This window comes from Salvelinus sp. IW2-2015, linkage group LG36 (assembly GCF_002910315.2).
Source record: "Salvelinus sp. IW2-2015 linkage group LG36, ASM291031v2, whole genome shotgun sequence".
NCBI classification, from domain to species: Eukaryota; Metazoa; Chordata; class Actinopteri; order Salmoniformes; family Salmonidae; genus Salvelinus; species Salvelinus sp. IW2-2015.
This window is the reverse complement of record NC_036875.1, coordinates 12745042-12764533: the sequence shown is the minus strand read 5'-3', so window position 1 is coordinate 12764533 and position 19492 is coordinate 12745042. Positions and strand designations below refer to the sequence as shown.

Here is a 19492-nt window from a genome sequence, read left to right as displayed (position 1 = left end):
CTTTCAGTAATGTGACATCCGAGATATTTTCTATATTCACCAAACATTCAATTCTTTCAGATCTTTCTATCTAATTTGACTAATATCAGTCATTAAAATGGAATGAGAGAGTAGGAGGGCAGCGAAGAATGCCTACCTGCAAATCCCATTATCACACCCACGTTAGCATGTCGATAATCTCTTCTCAAATGTTGCTTAGGTGGGCTTGATGAGTAAGCCCCTCCCCCCACCACCATGCCCTCTGTTGAACCTGCACCCCTACACCCTACCCTGTGAGTCAGTGAGTGATTCCTCCATTACAAGCATGTCTAATGGCAATGACATCAAAATAACGTAGGCTAAGGCAGGCCACATTAGGGATCTCCTTCCCCCAGACCATCTATCATTCCCTCAGGCAGACAGGCTCACCACTGGGCCCCATGGTGATGGGCTCCTCCATCCTCTCCTCCTCTTCTGTGGGGATGGATATGGGCAGGAGCAGGACCACGCCCAGGCTGGTGCCCACCCACAGGCAGGCGGTAGGCAGAGCATCGCCCTTACGGCCGTAGGACTCTCCGAACTGCAACGTGGTCACTGACTCCTTGGTGTCGCGATCGATGCTGGACACACTGGAGCTCCGCGAGCGACTGAATGAGTTCTCTCTACTTTCTGCTTTACAGCAAACGTCGGGGAGGGACACAGACACAATGAGACATAGGGGGGGAGAGGGAGAGAGAGAGAGAGGAAAGGAGAGAAAGAGAGAGAGAGAGGAAAGAGAGAAGAGAGAGAGAGGAAAGGAAGGAAGGAGAAAGAGAGAAGGAAGGAAGGAAGGAAGGAAGGAAGGAAGGGAAGGAAGGAAGGAAGGAAGGAAGGAAGGAAGGAGGAAGGAGAGGAAGAAGGAAGGAAGGAAGGAAGGAAAACAGTAGACAGAGTGGGAGAGAAGGCGAGAAAAGGAATAGGCAATGGAGTATAGCAGACAGACAGAAAACAGAGGGTGAAATACAGAAAGAGAAACACAGGCAATAAGACCCAGGGAAGAGAAGATGTGGAACAGTAGAGAAGGGAAAAAACAAGCTGCTTAAAAACAGGGGAGAGACAACGAGCAGCCAATGAGAGCACAACACACACGTGCAACACACCACACACAACACACGCAGAGACAGGGGAAACACCACACCACAATACCAAACATGGAAGTCACAGCTGTTAGTGCTTTAGTGTTACAGTTTGATCCATTACGACTCATTTTATTATGGCAGCAATTGAAAAGCAAACACTACAAGTATGAAACCATTTCTGTCCTTTTGAATTTTCCATATTATGTTTCTCATCACTCACTGCAGGTTCAAGAGAATACCCTGATGTTGCATAACAATACACACACAAAACACAGGTAACTTTAACTGTACACACACAAAATAAGTGATGACACACCACACACACAACACACACCACACACACACACACACACACACACACACACACACACACACACACATCACATCAAAACACACAGATGTGTTGACCCCTTGCCTTGCTAGGCATTCGGATCCTCCATTACATATTTATAGATTTAGCCTCCTGCCTCCACCATAAAAGTATTTCTGTATTGCCCAAAAATGATTCATGCACTTCTCAATTATTTACAACCTGACTATGTGCTGCCTGGGCTTGTTCTACAAACACCACAGACTTTATAACTTAACAGCGGCTGGGGATTTCTGCATTGCCCAAGGTTCACTCTTAATATTTTCATTCAAAAAGCAAATTGAACAAATTGGAAAGGGCTCTAGCTAAACACTGCTTTCTCTCTGCCCTACTCTGTCTTTACTAACGGTAGAAAATAAAAAGTGTATCAGAATAAAGAAAAGCACCAGCACATCATTAATACACCTTATGGCATTTCACAGTGTCTTGGATTATCAGGCAAGCAAACAAAACTGAACAAGCAAACGCAGTAATAAAGATGTGTGTCCGTGGCATGCAAACATTAGGACAGTACACTAAGCACATACAGAACAGCTGTACCTTGGACACAGCACACACTCCTATAAGCCATGGAAAGATAACGTACACAACCGTGTTCATCCTATCAACCCCAGTACAAGAGCAACAAGCGTGTGTCCCTGAACATCTTTAGACAGGACATGGACGGTGACAGAGCAACGTGGGGCCACAGGACGGACGTACCAACTGACGGAGTTGGGGACAGTGGGCCGCACGTGGCGGTGTACTGCGCCCCCTTACCTCTCTCGCTCCAGTTGTAGGAGGTGGTGTGGTGCTCGTCGTGGGAGTACATACTGACTCCATGTAACTGCTGAAGCATTGCCCTCCTGGACGCATAGCCACCTATTCCCCCACATCACAACCCCCATCCAAACCCCCAACACCAACCAAGCCAGCCAGAAAACCAGCCGACAGACGGACAGACGGGACAGACGGCAATACCAGAGATAGACAGAGGGGGAGAGAAAAAAAAACAACCCAGCTGGGATGAGCATGGTTAGGACAAAAGAAAAAGGGAGAAACAGGGACGTTTTATCCCTCCAGCAGAAAGAAACTCGGCTGCCTAACCCTCCTCCTATATTAAAGTACCAGCTGGAAACTCCAAACTCCTCGGACCATACATGACGAGTGAAACCTGTTTCTGGGACTAATCAATGGGGATATGAAGAGAAATACATCCCTCTAGGCTGCAGTACAGCCGAGCCATGTTTAGGGCGACGCTACACTACACTACAACGCTGCCGGCTAGCATTGAGGCTAGAAAATGTCATGGCTTTTGTTGTCGGGCCTGTGTCCAGAGTGGCAGCTCATTTTCTGCTGTGTRTGTCCGGGTTATGTTTGTGCATGACAGAGTCTTCAAGGTGGTAGCTAATGAAAGTCACGCACAGTGGCACTCGGACAAGACACGGGGACCCCCAAAGGGGCCAAGCAGGGATTTAGTAGGAAGAGGGAGGGGAGGAGGAGGAGAGAAGAAGGGGAGGAAAGTAGAGAGGAAGGTAAGGAGGGAGGGCAATGCTTCAGCGACTCAAGACACACATAGACAGTATAGTGGAGAGACGAGGACAGACAGACGCCCTGGAGCTACATCTGACACCTCGGTCAATAACTTCATCACTACTAGAATGAAACCCATAGGCTTCAGCAAGTTAATACCCCACATACCACCCAGGTAGTGAAGGACCATAAGCGCCTACTTTGGCCTCATGGGAGGAATGACGAAAATCTGGTGTTTCTATGTCAAACAGTTTTGTTATACTTCAGTCTTCTGTGATGTATATAAACTCCAAATTAGATACATTTCAACTCTAKCTCTGACATGGTACAGGTGTCTTTTTTTTAAGCCCATAACCATGTGTGTGAGGTGTATACTTTTGTTTCAAAGKAGATTTGTTTAAGACTACCAAGAAACACTCTGTGTGACCCTGATTTAGCCCACTGCAGTAAAAGGTTGCAGCGATCGATGTCTTTGTCCATTCACAGTCATTGTTTGCTCCTAACAATGTCAAAGCTGTAACTATGTTCACAGGCCATAATTGCCTCATGTTGCATACTTTAATATTTAATTCTCTGTCAGACAGGGAGGCATGGCAGTGTTGTTTATGTTGTGCCTGTCCCCTTTCTCTGGTGTGTGTGTCGTCTGGTGTATGTGTGTGTGTGTGTGTGTGTGTGTGGCGTGTCGCCTGGTGTGTGTGTGGCGTGTCGCCTGGTGTGTGGGCCTCATTACAGGAACTCAGCCCTTCACACCGCTCATTGACCTTTCATTATTCCAGTGACCCTGCTGTTTCATCGCTGTGGTAACCCAGCCAGCGCTAGCGACAAACTGAATGGGTAGGGGGGCGCACTGCCTGATGGGAGCACCAGCATAACACACGCCATAGACTGGCTACGTCCTAAATGGCACCCTATTCCCTACATAGTGCACTATTTTTGACCAGAGCCCTATGGGTCCTGTTTAAAAGTAGCGCACTATAAAGGCAATAGGTGCCATTTAGGACATAGCTATAGTCTCCATGGTGAGAGGAAAAGATATTTAAACATAGTTAGCGAACCGCCCAGGGCATATATAGCACAAAAAATCCTAGTCTCCAATGTGCTTTGACATTTTGAGGAAACCATTTTAAGATCCACCTGTTGAGCTGTTGGCTAGTTTTGATACGGTTACACAGTTTGAGTTCAAATKAGGTGATCTGTCCTTTTACAAATGATTTTTATTTTTCCGGTGTGTCACCGTAACCTCTCACTACCTTACTGTGTTAAAAGCTTTGAGAGAATAAGTATTAGGCCTATTTGCGCGGTCAATGACTCCTCATTGTTATCTAGGCGAATCCCAATTTCGCACTCTGGCGACTTCAACACGTTGACAACGCTGATCTAGGTTAACTAAAGGCTTTCACACATCCTGCTGTCATTTAATTCCATTATGAACAGAAGTCAAGGTTCTGAGTTACAGCGAAATTGAACAAACTACATTTTGGCACTAATATTCTGTTCTAAAGGGCTTTTATTAACACTAACACAGGAGCTCTGGGAATACATGTAAAATAGGCATTTATAGCATGCCAGTATCAATCTGATCAGTAACAAAGGCGACCGCGGCCTTCATTAAAACATGGAGCGTATGCTAATGTGGAACACAGCAGACTACAGCCTGCYTCCCAGCTCTATGGGTTCTGCCTTAATGGAGGATTTGTTCACGAAATGGGAATACAATCACACAGTTTTTGTGAAAGTGTGCATGCTGGTGTGTGTRTTTCGAAATCTTCAGGAATAGAGATTCTTATGTTGCCGTTACCATGGATAAATGTGTAGTTTTCTTTCTCTCCCTGTCCATTTCTATCCCTGATAATCACCCACTGTCTTTGCAATTCGGGAGCAGCTGTTACTTTTGACAAGTTAAAATGTTTTGTTCTCCGGACAGCCTCGGCTAATCAAACACAACTCAGCGTGAGGACTGAACACCCTGCGGTGGCCCGTGGCTGGTCCAGGGTCCAGGGTCCTCTTGGAACACAACTAGCTCAGTCTGCCTTCCGTCCCTCCCTACCTGCCTGACCATCTGTCTGATCTGACGCTCCAGCTGGGTGATAGAGCCCTCTGACGCCGGCGCAGGTCGGCTGACTGTGRCGTTTTGGAAGCAGTCCCCATCCTCTCTGTACCGTGGAGAGATTAGCTGGAAGGACCGCTGGTGTCTGTCTGCTAATCCGTCCGGATTGGGATGAACCAGAGTGGAGGACCAGCCAGGCCACGGTAGTGCTAGTGTGACCTGGATAGGAAGAGCTTTGGCCAGGCTTACAGTACTCAGAGAACCCCTCGGTCTGTGCACTGACWGGACAGCACACAACAGCAGATCAATACCAGGGCAAACTTTTGGCATCCTGAGAATGACGCAGAAAGGTCAGAGAGTGGATTACACTAACTCTCTGATAGAAAAGTACAAGGATTGTGTAACACATCTATAAGTAATGTTTGACATTCTAAGCAGCGCATTTGTCACAGTATACATACATGAACCTTTAGATGTTGACATAACCACTCATAATAATGTATAGTTTTTAGTATGAAGCTCTTGAAATAATATCTGGATATTCAGATCCATAGTGGTAATCTGGATGTTCAGATCACATAGGGGTAATCTAGATGTTCAGATCCATAGTGGTAATCTGGATGTTCAAGATCCATAGTGGGTAATCTGGATGTTCAGATCCATAGTGGTAATCTGATGTTCAGATCCATAGTGGTAATCTGGATGTTCAGATCCATAAGTGGTAATCTGGATGTTCAGATCCATAGTGGTAATCTGTGTTCAGATCCATGGTGGTATCTGGATGTTCAGATCCATGGTGGTAATCTGATGTTCAGATCCATAGTGGTAATCTGGATGTTCAGATCCATAGGTGGTAATCTGGATGTTCAGATCCATAGTGGTAATCTGGATGTTCAGATCATAGTGGGTAATGCTGATGTTCAGATCATAGGGGTAATCTGATGGTTCAGATCTATGGTGGAATCTGGATGTTCAGATCCATGGTGGTAATCTGGATGTTCAGATCCATGGTGGTAATCTGGATGTTCAGATCCATGGTGGTAATCTGGATGTTCAGATCCATATTGGGTAATCTGGATATTTCAGATCCATAGTGGTAATCTGGATATTCAGATCCATAGTGGTAATCTGGATGTTCAGATCCATAGTGGTAATCTGGATGTTCAGATCCATAGTGGTAATCTGGATATTCAGATCCAATGGTGGTAATTCTGGATATTCAGATCCATAGTGGTATACTGGATATTCAGATCCATAGTGGTAATCTGGATGTTCAGATCCATAGTGGTAATCTGATTGTTCAGATCAATAGTGGTATCTGGATTATTCGATCCATAGTGGTAATCTGGATGTTCAGATCCATAGTGGTAATCTGGATGTTCAGATCCATAGTGGTAATCTGGATATTCAGATCCATAGTGGTAATCTGGATATTCAGATCCATAGTGGTTATCTGGATATTCAGATCCATAGTGGTAATCTGGATATTCAGATCCATAGTGGTAATCTGGATATTCAGAGCCATAGTGGTAATCTGGATATTCAGAATCCATGGTGGTAATCTGGATGTTCAGATCCATAGTGGTAATCTGGATATTCAGATCCATGTGTTAATCTGGATGTTCAGATCCATAGTGGTAATCTGGATATTCAGATCCATAGTGGTTATCTGGATAGTCAGATCTAGTGGTTATCTGGATATTCAGATCCATGGTGGTAATCTGGATGTTCAGATCCATAGTGGTAATCTGGATTTCAGATCCATAGTGGTAATCTGGATATTCAGATCCATAGTGGTTATCTGGATATTCAGATCCATAGTGGTTATCTGGATATTCAGATCCATGGTGGTAATCTGGATGTTCAGATCCATGGTGGTAATCTGGATGTTCAGATCCATAGTGGTAATCTGGATATTCAGATCCAATGGTGGTTATCTGGATATTCAGATCCATGGTGGTAATCTGGATGTTCAGATCCATGGTGGTAATTGGATGTTCAGATCCATAGTGGTAATCTGGATATTCAGATCCATGTGGTAATCTGGATGTTCAGATCCATAGTGGTAATCTGGATATTCAGATCCATAGTGGTTATCTGGATATTCAGATCCATGGTGGTAATCTGGATGTTCAGATCCATGGTGGGTAATCTGGATGTTCAGATCCATGGTGGTAATCTGGATATTCAGATCCCATAGTGGAAAGGTATTGCATAAAAGCTGCACAGCACTTTTAACAATATTAGCTGAGTTTAGCTGCCGCTGTGACTATACAATCTAGTAAATGTCCCTCTTTCCTCAGTAAGGAGGAGGACTGTGTTCATAAACCATGCAACGTTACGTTAGACGACTAGTCTCTGTGTTAAGAGCCTATTATCGCCTATGTGAATGCATATTGAACTTGCATTTAGTTAAGGTGCACACAGCCCCACCTCCTGAATATACCCAGTAGAACATTTCCTTTGTGGATGTTACATTCTACTCAGGATTAACAGGCCTGGGCAGCTGACCTCAACACTCAATACATTTTATTTTGAGAAAATGACCGCATCCCGACAGACTGGTTCTATTAATGGGCCAGGAGCTGAGTGACAGTACGCTGCTATAATAAGACAAGGTCTGCGTCCCAAATGGCAACCTATTCCCCATATAGTGCACTACCTTTGACCAGAGACCTACGGGCCTGAGTCAAAAGTAGCGCACTATGTAGGGAATAGGAAGCTAGTTGAGACACAACCAGGGGGGCGAGGTCATGTAGCTGGCTGAGAAAGGGGGATGCCTAGTCAGTTGTTCAACTGAATGTATTCCACTGAAATATGTCTTCCGCATTTAACACAACCCCTCTGAATCAGAGAGGTGCGGAGCGCTGCCTTAATCGACATCCACGTCTTCGGTGACCGGGGAACAGTGGGTTAACTGCCTTGCTCAGGGGCAGAACGACATATTTTTACCTTGTAAACTCGGGGATTCGATCCAGCAACCTTTCAGTTACTGGCCCAACACTCCTACCCACCAGGCTATAGAGACGTAAGTGTGGAAAACAATGAATGGATGTCCATCGTTTGATGTTGTCTCGAGCTGTCCCTATAGCGTTCTGACTRTGACTAAAGAAGGCTGACTGACAGGGGGGTATGATTGCACGTAATGGCATGTTGCTACCCATCCTGACAGCAGCCATTTTCTCTCACAGCGTTTCGCAGGGGAGAGGTAAACATGTTGGCTCAACAAGAAACAGAGAAAAGTAGATGTGAGTAACCGCTTGACAGTGTCAGATGAGAGGATWTCCTCTGTTTGATGTTATTTGTGACAGGACGCCTCAAGACACATTCGAGCACAACAATGAAACATGCCTACGCTCTGTAACACGGGACAAACATATAACGATAACCTTCCTATTGAGGTAGTAACCAGAGATCACAAAAGCAATGGTTGAGAAAACACTGGACAAACAACCAGCAGGATTCAGACACATTCAGCCAAGTAGCAACATCTGGGAAAGTATTGCAGTCAGATAAGCACCTAGAGGGAGTTAGACAGGTGTGTATTTATATATATATACAGTATATATATACCACAACCACACACACACACACACACACACACACACACACACACACACACACACACACACACACACACACACACACACACACACACACACACACACACACACACACACACACACACACACACACACACACACATATATATACATACACACACACACACACACACACACACACACACCACACACACACACACACACACCACACACACACACACACACACACACACACACACACACACACACACCACACACACACACACCACACCACACACACACACACACACACACACACACACAGTACAGTATGGAACGGAAACACCTACTGGCGCACACATACAGCACATAGATACACACACAACAAACCAACCACACCCTGTCACCATTGATACACTAACACAGGGACGGTATGGGTGGTACAAAGTGAGGGTGTGGGCTGTAGTGTTGTGGTGTAGTCACATTGTGGTGGTGTGGTGGAAAGTGAAGGGCTGTGAATGACAAGTGAGGTCACAGCGGAAGGGCCGCTGGAGTATGTGCGAGCAAATGTGTGTGAAAATCCCCAACAATTTGTCTTCAGCAAAACCTTTTGGTGAACTTTGACTTTATAGCTGTTCTCTTACAGTTTTACATGTGACGAAACATGTTTTGACGTGGTCAACTGTAATCATCTACCCTATCAATATAACACTCATCACAGAAAATGCTGAAGAGAAAAGTCCCACAGTRTCCACCCTGCTGTCACTACATGGTGACTAACCAGGAGGGACATAATACTGTAACATTCAATGTCAGTTATACTTCAGTAATACAGCATTCACCATTTTTTCTTCAGGATAGAAAAGTCAGAGAAGGCACAATCAAAATGAATGAGAAAACACCAGATATCCCACCAACCACAACCCAACCAACCAACCTCTCACCCCCTACCTGTTGATGACTGGTAGACATGCACTTAGGAGGGGAGGATGAGGAGGTTAGGAAGAGGGTTTAAGGGGAAGGGGACAAGCACACACCTTCTGTGTGGGAGGAAACAGGCAAAGAGATCTCCATGCAAGCGGCGGACTGGGCCTTGCGGAAGGGCGGTCGGCCAGGCCCTCTCCGGGTGAGCCGCGGGCCCTCGGGAACCCCTGTGATGCGAGGCTTCCCCACGGAGCAGGGCTGGGAGGTGGGACTAGTGCAATGTCCATTGACATGATCTGCAACAACGGCAAAGCATTAGCAAACGACTTAAGGAAATCAAAGCAGAGAGAGAGGGGAAAAAGTCTGTGGAAAAGAGAAAATGACAGAGATAATGAATTAGAGTGAGAACGAGAGATATAGTTAGAGAGATAGAGAGMGTTACAGAGAGTTAGAGAGATAGAGTTACCTGACCACTGTGACTGACCCAAACTTAAGGAAAGCTTTGACTATGTCAAGACTCAGTGAGCATAGCCTTGCTATTGAGAAAGGCCGCCGTAGGCAGACATGGCTCTCAAGAGAAGACAGACTATGTGCACACTGCCCACAAAATKAGGTGGAAACTGAGCTGCACTTCCTAACCTCCTGCCCAATGTATGACCATATTAGAGACACATATTTCCCTCAGATTACATAGATCCACAAAGAATTCGAAAACAAACCCAATTTTGATAAACACCCATATCTACTGGGTGAAATTCCACAGTGTGCCATCASAGCAGCAAGATKTGTGACCTGTTGCCACAAGAAAAGGGCAACCAGTGAAGAACAAACACCATTGTAAATACAACCCATATTTATGCTTATTTATTTTCCCTTGTGTACTTTAACCATTTGTACATCGTTGCAACACTGTATATATTATGACATTTGTAATGTCTTTATTCTTTTGAAACTTCTGTATGTGTAATGTTTACTGTTCATTTTTATTGTTTATTTCACTTTTGTATATTATCTACCTCACTTGCTTTGGCAATGTTAACACATGTTTCCCATGCCAATAAAGCCCCTTGAATTGAATTGAAATTTAGTTAGAGAGAGAGAGCGTTAAAGAGAGATATAGTTAGATTTAGATGGCGATAGAGAGTTAAGAGAGATAATTACAGAGTTAGTGATAGAAAGAGAGTGGAAAAGCAGTCAAAATATAGGGAGAAGCTTTTTACTCAATCCATGCCAAGAAAATAAAAAAGATACCAAATAATATTGATTAAAATAAATAAATAGATTCACAGGTGATGGTAAAGTACATTCGGTCGGACCAGGCATTTTACAGGATCAGAGTCTTTCATCATCCCTTTGTTTTTGTCCTCAAGTGRCAGTGAGAGAGTTTCACACTCAGTACCAAACTTTATTTTACTTTTGAGAGGTGCCAACGAAATTCAGGTAATACATTTTTGACCAGTAAGGTCCTCACCAGACTAGCATCAGGAGCGGTGCAGGACTTCAAACATTTAAGAAATCAGAGACCCTTGGGTRGATTCCAGAGTGTATCAATATTTGAATACAGTTGGTTGATACTGTAGGTATACAGCGTAGGTCCATGAAACAGCATACTGGACTGTCTGATGCCTCTGAGACAAGGTGGGTACATGTATGGTGCCTGCTCTGAATTGTGTATATTCATATTGATACGTGTGTGTGCCCACACTTGCTTGTGTGTGTGCGCATGCACRTGTGTGTGCGTGGATGCGCATGTGCGCGCGCGTGTGTGTGTGCCTGCTCTCTCCAATGGTATTTGAGCCAAAGACTTTATGTTAATGAGACACAATTTTGGGGGGGATTCGATGGGCTTGGCTCCTATTCCACAGCTCGTCAGCCTGTGGCTTCGTCAGCCAAACAGAGAAAGCTCTGCGCCGCCAAGAGACTAACAATTAAGCAGCTGACGAMGTCTGTGCCAGATGCAGACCACGTCTTCACTGTCAAGTAAACAAAACTTTGGCATTTTATTGACTGACAGCTCCCAGTGAGGTAGCACTACACCAGTGCTACACTTCAGAGCAGAAATCAGTGTGTGTGACAGGGAGGCTTGTTGGGAGCAATCCTTGCTGAGTGAGAACTGCATTCAGAAAGTTGGCATTAGCCTGGGTGCCAGTCTGCTCCTGCTCTCTTGCCAACTCCTTCTAGAAATTGTCATGCAAAAACATGTTCGTTTTGACAGTGGAGTAGGCAAACGCACAAACAGATCTGGGASCAGGCTAAGTTGGCCTCGTGTTAACTACTGAATATGCCAGACAGGAATCTCTAGTGGGTTGTCTGTTTAGCTATGGTGATTTGAAGGAACACACACTCCTAACACCAAATCCCTTGTTAGGCCCATTGATGCAAATCTGGTTCATTTTCTAAGTGAGGATGAAAGACTCTGTGGTGCCACCCAGTCGGCGTGCGCCTCCAGTCCAGTTTCACAGCAGGCTGTAGCAGGGCAATAACAGGCTTGGAAACTGGGGATAGCTCTAGTGCACCAGCCAATGAATGTGCTACATGACTACGCCATTGTGTGTCTGGCTAGCACTTATCATCATGGTTGGGTCTGCCAATCAGTGGTTTGTCCTGGCACAGTCTAAAGGAAACTGGTCCGCATCAGAAAAAAATGGCAGTCTACCCACCCCACCTACACACACTCACTCTCTTTTTCTCTCTAACACACACACACACAGACACAGACACATACAGTACACACACGTTCGTACACACACACACGCAGGTTCAAGTAATTTAATCACATGAAACAGTCCCACTTTGTAGCAGCTGTATCCTTGACTAATGACAGACAGCTGCTCATATTATATTTGAACTAATTACATAGGCGCATTAGAATATTAATAGCCTAAACAGGGTACTGATCACGGTTGACATATATTTTTCCCCACTGCATTAATGTGCAATTTAATTTTGACTGCTTGGAATACTGCTTGAACCTTATTATTCTCTTCCAATTGTTGTTCAACGTTTAAAAGGAGATGAGGTAGGTATATTTTTGCTACAACTATCATCCTTTTCAGTTTTATTTCCTTTTAAATGATTGCTGGTTTACCCAACACGGTCTCACTCTAAAACTACAGCTACACATTTCAAACCTGTTGAAGGAAATAGTTATCATTTCACAGATGTCATACTGTAGATATTGGCACATTAGTGTACTGTATATGAACTGAAGAGGCATATAGTAGAGGGATATCGTAGGACAGGACAGAGCAGAAGCATGAGTGACATAACCTGTGACTGCGAGAGGCGTAGGAGCTCAAGAGATGTACTGAGAAAGAGCGTGTCGCTAAAGTCTACAGGAAATGCAGAATGGTCCAGTAATAATGGAGCAAGTCCCGTTTGAGAGACAGAAATGGTCCAATCACGATGGAGCAAGGCTGTTTAGAGTTAGAGAATGGTCCAATCACAGTATAGAGCAAGGCTGTTTGGAGATAGAAAATGATCCAATCACGATGGAGCGAGGCTGTATAGAGACAGAGAATGGTCCAATCTCAATAGAGCGAKAGTACATTTAGAAAGGCATCTCCCAAAACGATATGGGCATGAGGTAAGAACCACCTTTAGAAACACTTGCAAAATGTACGATAAACAAAAAGCTTACGACGGGTAAAAACAAAACATAGAAAGTCAAAGGAGAAGAACAGAACAGGCCATTCAGTCTCATCATGAGCTGGTCGAGTAGAAGAGGTGAGTGATAAGAAAATACTGCTGGTTGCGTGAAGAAGAAGCTACTTGATGTGAACAACATAAACAAAACAAATATAAATGTATATCTGCGAATAACAGGACAAAAGAGGAAGTAAATTAATCAAATGAAAAGAGGGTAAAACTGCTGGCTTTCGCCTACCGTACCAAGATCAGTCTTAAGATCTGTAGGCAGACTTAACTTTCTGCCGGGTCCCTTTACTGTAACAAAAGACATAGGAAAGAAAGGAGCAGTTAATGTTTCCAAACCAAAATGGAAGCAAAAGTAAAAGCCAAACGATGCAGAAAACAAAAGATCAAACAAAACAAAAACTGAACAACATAATTTAAAACGTGCAAAAGTGTGCAGATGTCGCACATGGCAGGCAGATGCAGAGGCCATTCCCATCATGCTCCATGGTTTTCCCAGGCCAGTGCTCCCAGTCAGAGAGTGTAGACACGGGAACCGTGAAACCCGTTTTCGGGCAAGACTCCTTCCCAGTGTGTCTTCCAAGTCTTCCATTCTCTGGCCACTCAAACGCAACTGATTTAAGTCGATGTATTTTCTGATTGTTTGTTTAATGTATTTCTGTATGTTAGGGWTGTCAGAGTACGCTAAGGCCTGGGGGGGTTTGGCATAAGAAACATAAATAAACTGGGAACTCAAAAAAACAAAACAGATTGGAAAGAAACAAACAAGTTCAACATTTTGCAAGCATTTTGCAGTATATACAGAACTGCAAAGGTACATGTTGAGAGAGACGGTCATTAATTCTTCCTCAGTCGATCCAAAGGACATACCATGAGGACACTGGTTTTGGTTGGTTAGATAATTATTCTGGTGTATGGGAAATGTGGGATGTTGTAAGGATGGCAAATCAAGAAACCACACTCATTGTCCTCTAACCAATCTTTGTAAAGTAATGTTTGGGGCACGCTAGCAGATATTGGAAAGTGCAGTTGTTTGATTGCACCATCTGTAAGTGGAATCCAGAACATTTTAGCTTTGAAATTGAACAAACTCGTATGGGCCCCAAAAGAACACTCTGTTTTACAGATAATAATTCAAGAGGCCAAAAGTCTGAATTCCACCATCTTTCATTGACTTTGAGTAGGGTAAAAGGGGTATGCTGAGGTAGAATTGAAGTTGGAATCATTTTATGATAAATTGCCTTGTTGGGAGCACAGAAATTGAAAGGGATTTTGATGTAAATGAAATGTTCTCCTTGTGCGGTGCTTGTGACGAAATTGCTGTGGTATAGTGCCGTGGCATCATTTAATTCCGAAATCAATAAAGTGTGYGCGTGTGTGTGGCCAGATGTTGCGGCCATGATGCGTAGCAGCAGAACTGTGTAGGAACAGAAGAATATAATTATGTAACGACAGTGCTCTACCAATAGCACTGTCATTCACTATTCACAGGTGGAATTCTACAAGCCATTTAACAGCTCATTTGCACAGTTTTAGGACTCTTGTGGGAATATCTTTGTTGGATAAAAGGATGTTTGAACTGAATAAAAGTGGGACTGTGCATTGTGCCAGCGATGCCTTTTAACAAATGATAATATATACATATTTGGGGACATAATTATGCTACATATCAACCTGTTGCCCTACGAAAGGCCAGTTTGTCTTTATCAGTTATGGAAAAATAGAAAAGTATATTGTCTTGTTTATATGCCCTGATAACATCCAAATGCCATTTTATGGTAAATATTTAGGGAGTATTAATTGCTAGTGACATGGAGCMTATTGCAACCATCAAWGGCCACCAGATTATCATCAGTTGATCTCTTGTTAAACCATCAATACRGGTTAAATTCACCAGCACAGCTGATCWCAATTGCAACCATTATTGGACACCTCTACCRCTCCCTAAAAGCTGATGTCGGTGTTACCTTAGTCCTGCTTGCTACCAAAGTCTCTGAAGATACAGTATGTTCACCCTGTGATGGGTATTATCAACGGRAACAATTTAGTCCTACTTTTTGAGCAGATTAAGTGCAATTTATCGATTTGACAATCATTCCRTACAACTGAAATAAAGTATTTTCTCATTTACCACGACAAATCTACTGTGGCAATTTACCCGTGTAAATGGAAAACTAATGTTGGTGTAGCYTACTCTTAATACTTTATTTGATTCCAATTTATGTTATCCATTAAATACAGCTGTCTTTAAAATAAAAATGTCTGGTACGGTCATTTCTTATCAAAATCGGGGGTAAACTATTCCTGGTCTGTCCATATTTGAAATGTGTAACTAAAACTTAATCAGCCTGTCGGTTTCCGATGCTCCTGATAGGTCRATATTTCATTGGGGGCGGGAATAGAGAACCTAGACACAGCTGTCTGGTATCATCATGGAGTACATGCAGTTAGACACATCACAGAGTATTAGATGTTGTTATTATGTTAAAGAGGAGGTTGTGGGTGAGAAAAACCAAATAGACAAAGTTAGTGTTACAAATGAATGAGAGTCAGAGTGCCTCCCAACAGGAAGGGCAAAGATGCATGGCCTTCCTCACAAGAACATGACAACAACAACAACAACAACAACATGGATGAATCACAGAGGAGCTGAAGAATTAGGGAGGAGTGTCTGACCTTGACTGACTCCTCCCGCTTTTCTCCCCAGCCTTCCTCAGTAGCACGGCTGATGAAGGATGCAAGGCCACAAGACCAGACCAGACCCAGCACAAAACACACATCGCCCCCTACAGCTGGGGCTGAGACAATGCAACAACGCCTATAAGCTGTAAATCTTCTGCTCACAGATGCATGGATCACAATGTTGAAAGTTGGAACAGACAAGCATAGGAACACACTCCATATGCTACCATGCAACGCCCCACACCCACAAACCCACCCACAAACCATCCTCCCTCCACCCTCCACCCCTCAGCCCACCCACCCTCCCACGCACACTCCCCCAGCGATGGGACGTGAGAGGGACAGGTTTCCCTGGGCCGTGGTCCCTCCTCTTACCATTGTCCAGTAAGTAAAAGACTGGACTGCAGTGGCTGGCTCTCAGACTGGCCACAGGCTCAGGCATGGAGCGAGGGTCATAGTGAAGGTAGGGAACTGGAATAGGAGATGCAATAGAACACACACTTTTCAKGAGGGAGAAAACAAAACAACATGGGTGAAGATAAAGACAAGCAGGTACATAATATCAGTTGATTCTGAAGATACTAATACAAACGTGTGTGATAAGGTCAAGGTAAGACTACCATGCAAACACAACCACGCCAACGAAAACAATGACTAATACTGCTACTACAACRACTACTATGTCTACAACTACTATCACGACTCACCATCACAAATCACTGCAACTCAATGAAATGTTGTCATTGATGATACAGGTAAAGTAACACCTGTTGTTAACATTTATGCTAGGACTTCCCCACAGCCGCTTGTCCAGTCCAGTCCACACCCCGGTCAAAACAACACAGCACCCTTCCAACAGAATTCAGGATGAGAGAGTGTTCTTGAGGTATCGATTCCAGACTTGGCTAACAACATGTGCTTCCTTATTGTACTGTGRAATTTGCTCTCTAGCACCTCTCAAACTCAATGTCAAATTCTCGCTAGATTCCTTGTGACATAACACAGACTAAATGAGGTTTCAAACTTTGTGTGCAGGTGTGTGGTGAACAGTAAGTACGTTTAATCCCAGCCACTCTGCTCATTATAGGAGATAAGAACTGCCACATCCAGCCCAGGCAGGTTGCTTCAGCTCCCCGCTCTCCTTTAAGCTCCCCTTTAAACAGCCAGCCTGCGAGCTCAGGGACAGCTCCATCACCTCTCCTCTCTTCTCCTGGAGCCTTTCTTTGCCTCTAAATTTATCCTGCTTGGTCAGAGCCACTCTCTGGCATTTCCGCTTATTTTGCCCAACCTCACGATTCGCGTCTCACCCCAGACTACAGGACCTATGCTACCATCAGCCACAGTAGCCGCCATCGTGAGCAGATACCCAGACACAACAAGAGACAGTAACAAAGTAAACAAACAACAACGGAAAGGAGGATATGGCTTCAAAGACGAACATGGGGCCAATTACGGGGCCTAACGGGGGAAAAAGGAGGATGTTTCCCGGTGTGGAGAGGTGAGACGGAAGTAGGAAGGAGGGAGTGAGAAAGAGGAGAGTTGAGAYGGGTGATGGTGGATAGTTAATAGGCTGCCTGCCGGGTCTGGGTTTGGCCAGTGGTGGTCACAGCAGGACTGGGGTGTCAGGGCAGGGGGACAGCCAGAGCCAGCCAGGCTCAGGTCACTAATCGCCTCAGAGCTGCTTGGGAGAATAACGACGACAGAAACTCGCCATGAGCCCTCTGTCTCAGGATGGAGACTCTGCCTTTCTCTGCCTGTCATCTGTCCATCTCTTCCTTCCTACCTCTGATATCCCCTATGTTTCCCACCGCTTTTTCTCCAGCCATACCTGTGCCATTCTTTACACATGTCTTCATCATTCCTTTTCTCTGCACCTTTGTAAATACCACACAGTCACACATCACATCCTCATCTCTCTTCCTACCCGATCTCCACCTGTCTCGCTTTTCTCATCTCTGCAATCAATAAAAGGGATGGGACCAGATAATAGATAGGCTACCCTGACATATTCCACATAGCTATGCACTTTGGTATTCATTCCTTCTAACGGCATACCACCAACACTGTATCCTCAGGAGACTTGTGGATACATGGCAGGGTCAGCCAGGTCTAAGATCCTATAGACCCAAGAGAAACTGCAGTCAGGGCGAGAGAGATAGCGAGAGAGATGGAAAGATAGAGAGAGAAAGAGAGAGAGGGCGGGACAGAAAGGGATCGGGAGAAGGAGCGGGGGGAGAGAAAGAGAGAGAGAGAAAGATGGAAAGAGAGAGCGCGAGAGAGAGAAAGAGAGGGAGAGAGAGGGAGGGAGAGAGAGAAAGAGAGGGAGAGAGAAAGAGAGGGAGGGAGAGAGAAAGAGAGGGAGAGAGAGAGAGCGCGAGAGAGCAAAAGGGAGGGAGAGAGAGAAAGAGGAGAGAGAGAGGGAGGGAGAGAGAGAAAGAGAGGGAGAGAGAGAGAGCGCGAGAGAGCAAAAGGGAGGGAGAGAGAGAAAGAGGAGAGAGAGAGGGAGGGAGAGAGAGAAAGAGAGGGAGAGAGAGAGAAAGGGAGAGAGAGAGAGCGCAAGAGAGAGAAAGAGGGAGAGAGAGAGAGTGAAAGAGAGAGAGTGAAAGAGAGCCTTGTGCAAGGCCTTACATTTACTGGTCCTACTTCCTCCGAAACAGAAGCCATGTTCATTCATAATGCAGACACTTTTGGCAAATTGATTTCCAAAAGCATACGTCTCCAAACAGGGAAAACATTTTTTTTATGGACGCATTAAATATTCACAACAACATGCTCCGGAGTTTAGATTCGCCTCTGGAAATAAGTGTGTAAATAACGGGCAGAAAAGATGACTTCAGGAAAAACAAATGAGGCCTCATCAATCCCTATCGGGGGAAAAGTCGGTGGGAAAAGTTTTTCTTCAGAATGGCTTTCACAAACATCCCTCACTCCTTTCCTTCACACCCACCCTCCCAACACCACCTCCCTCCCTCCTCCTCCATCATTCTCTTTTTTCCCCGAATTCTTTCCATTTCCCAAACGCAACACAAAGCATTTCAAGTTATTCACGCTCCACTGACAGGTTTGAGAGTTCAAGTGGATTCTTGCTTCCTGCAAAATAAGATGCTGGTTAAATAGCTGTCTGCTTGAGTACATGCCAACTGACACTTCTTTCTCCGTCCCTTGTCGGCGCGTCAGCACTAAGTGACCCGCGCAGACAGAGTAACGTGTGGCGCTCCTAAGAGGAACACATCAAACACAGTGACATCACCGTAACAGACATAACGGGTCATTGTTGACACCATCAATCAGCCCCCTTCCATACATTCCGTTATAGATTTAACGTCTGGGGCCTGGTGAGAACATAATTTTTACGTTATGATGGCTCTGTCTGGCAAAGTGATGATTCAAATACTAAGCAAATATTTACACAGAAGAAGAACATTGGTCTAAACTTAAGTTGCTGACAATCTGCTATCTTAGGCTATGTAAAGAAATGTAAAAATTAACGCAAACACACTCAGACGCATGTACGTACACATACTCCCAGTGATATAAAGATGGCTTTACATCAAGTATAAAGCAAAGCTGTATGGAAACCAAAGCCTAGAGAACACAGCAGGTCTAACAGCATGGCTGGCATTGTATTCCCATCACACACACATTAGTCTAACAGCAGTACTAC

The 19492-nt window shown here is 44.6% G+C and overlaps 1 protein-coding gene across 1 annotated transcript in view; it reads right to left on the bottom strand.

The window, feature by feature from the left end:
- Window positions 1-19492, bottom strand: part of stxbp5l (syntaxin binding protein 5L) — a 310130-nt gene that overhangs the window by 15373 nt on the left and 275265 nt on the right. Inside the window, 2 exon segments of the mRNA XM_023981480.1 lie at window positions 409-648; window positions 9606-9788. Coding sequence (XP_023837248.1) covers window positions 409-648; window positions 9606-9788 — 423 coding nt within the window.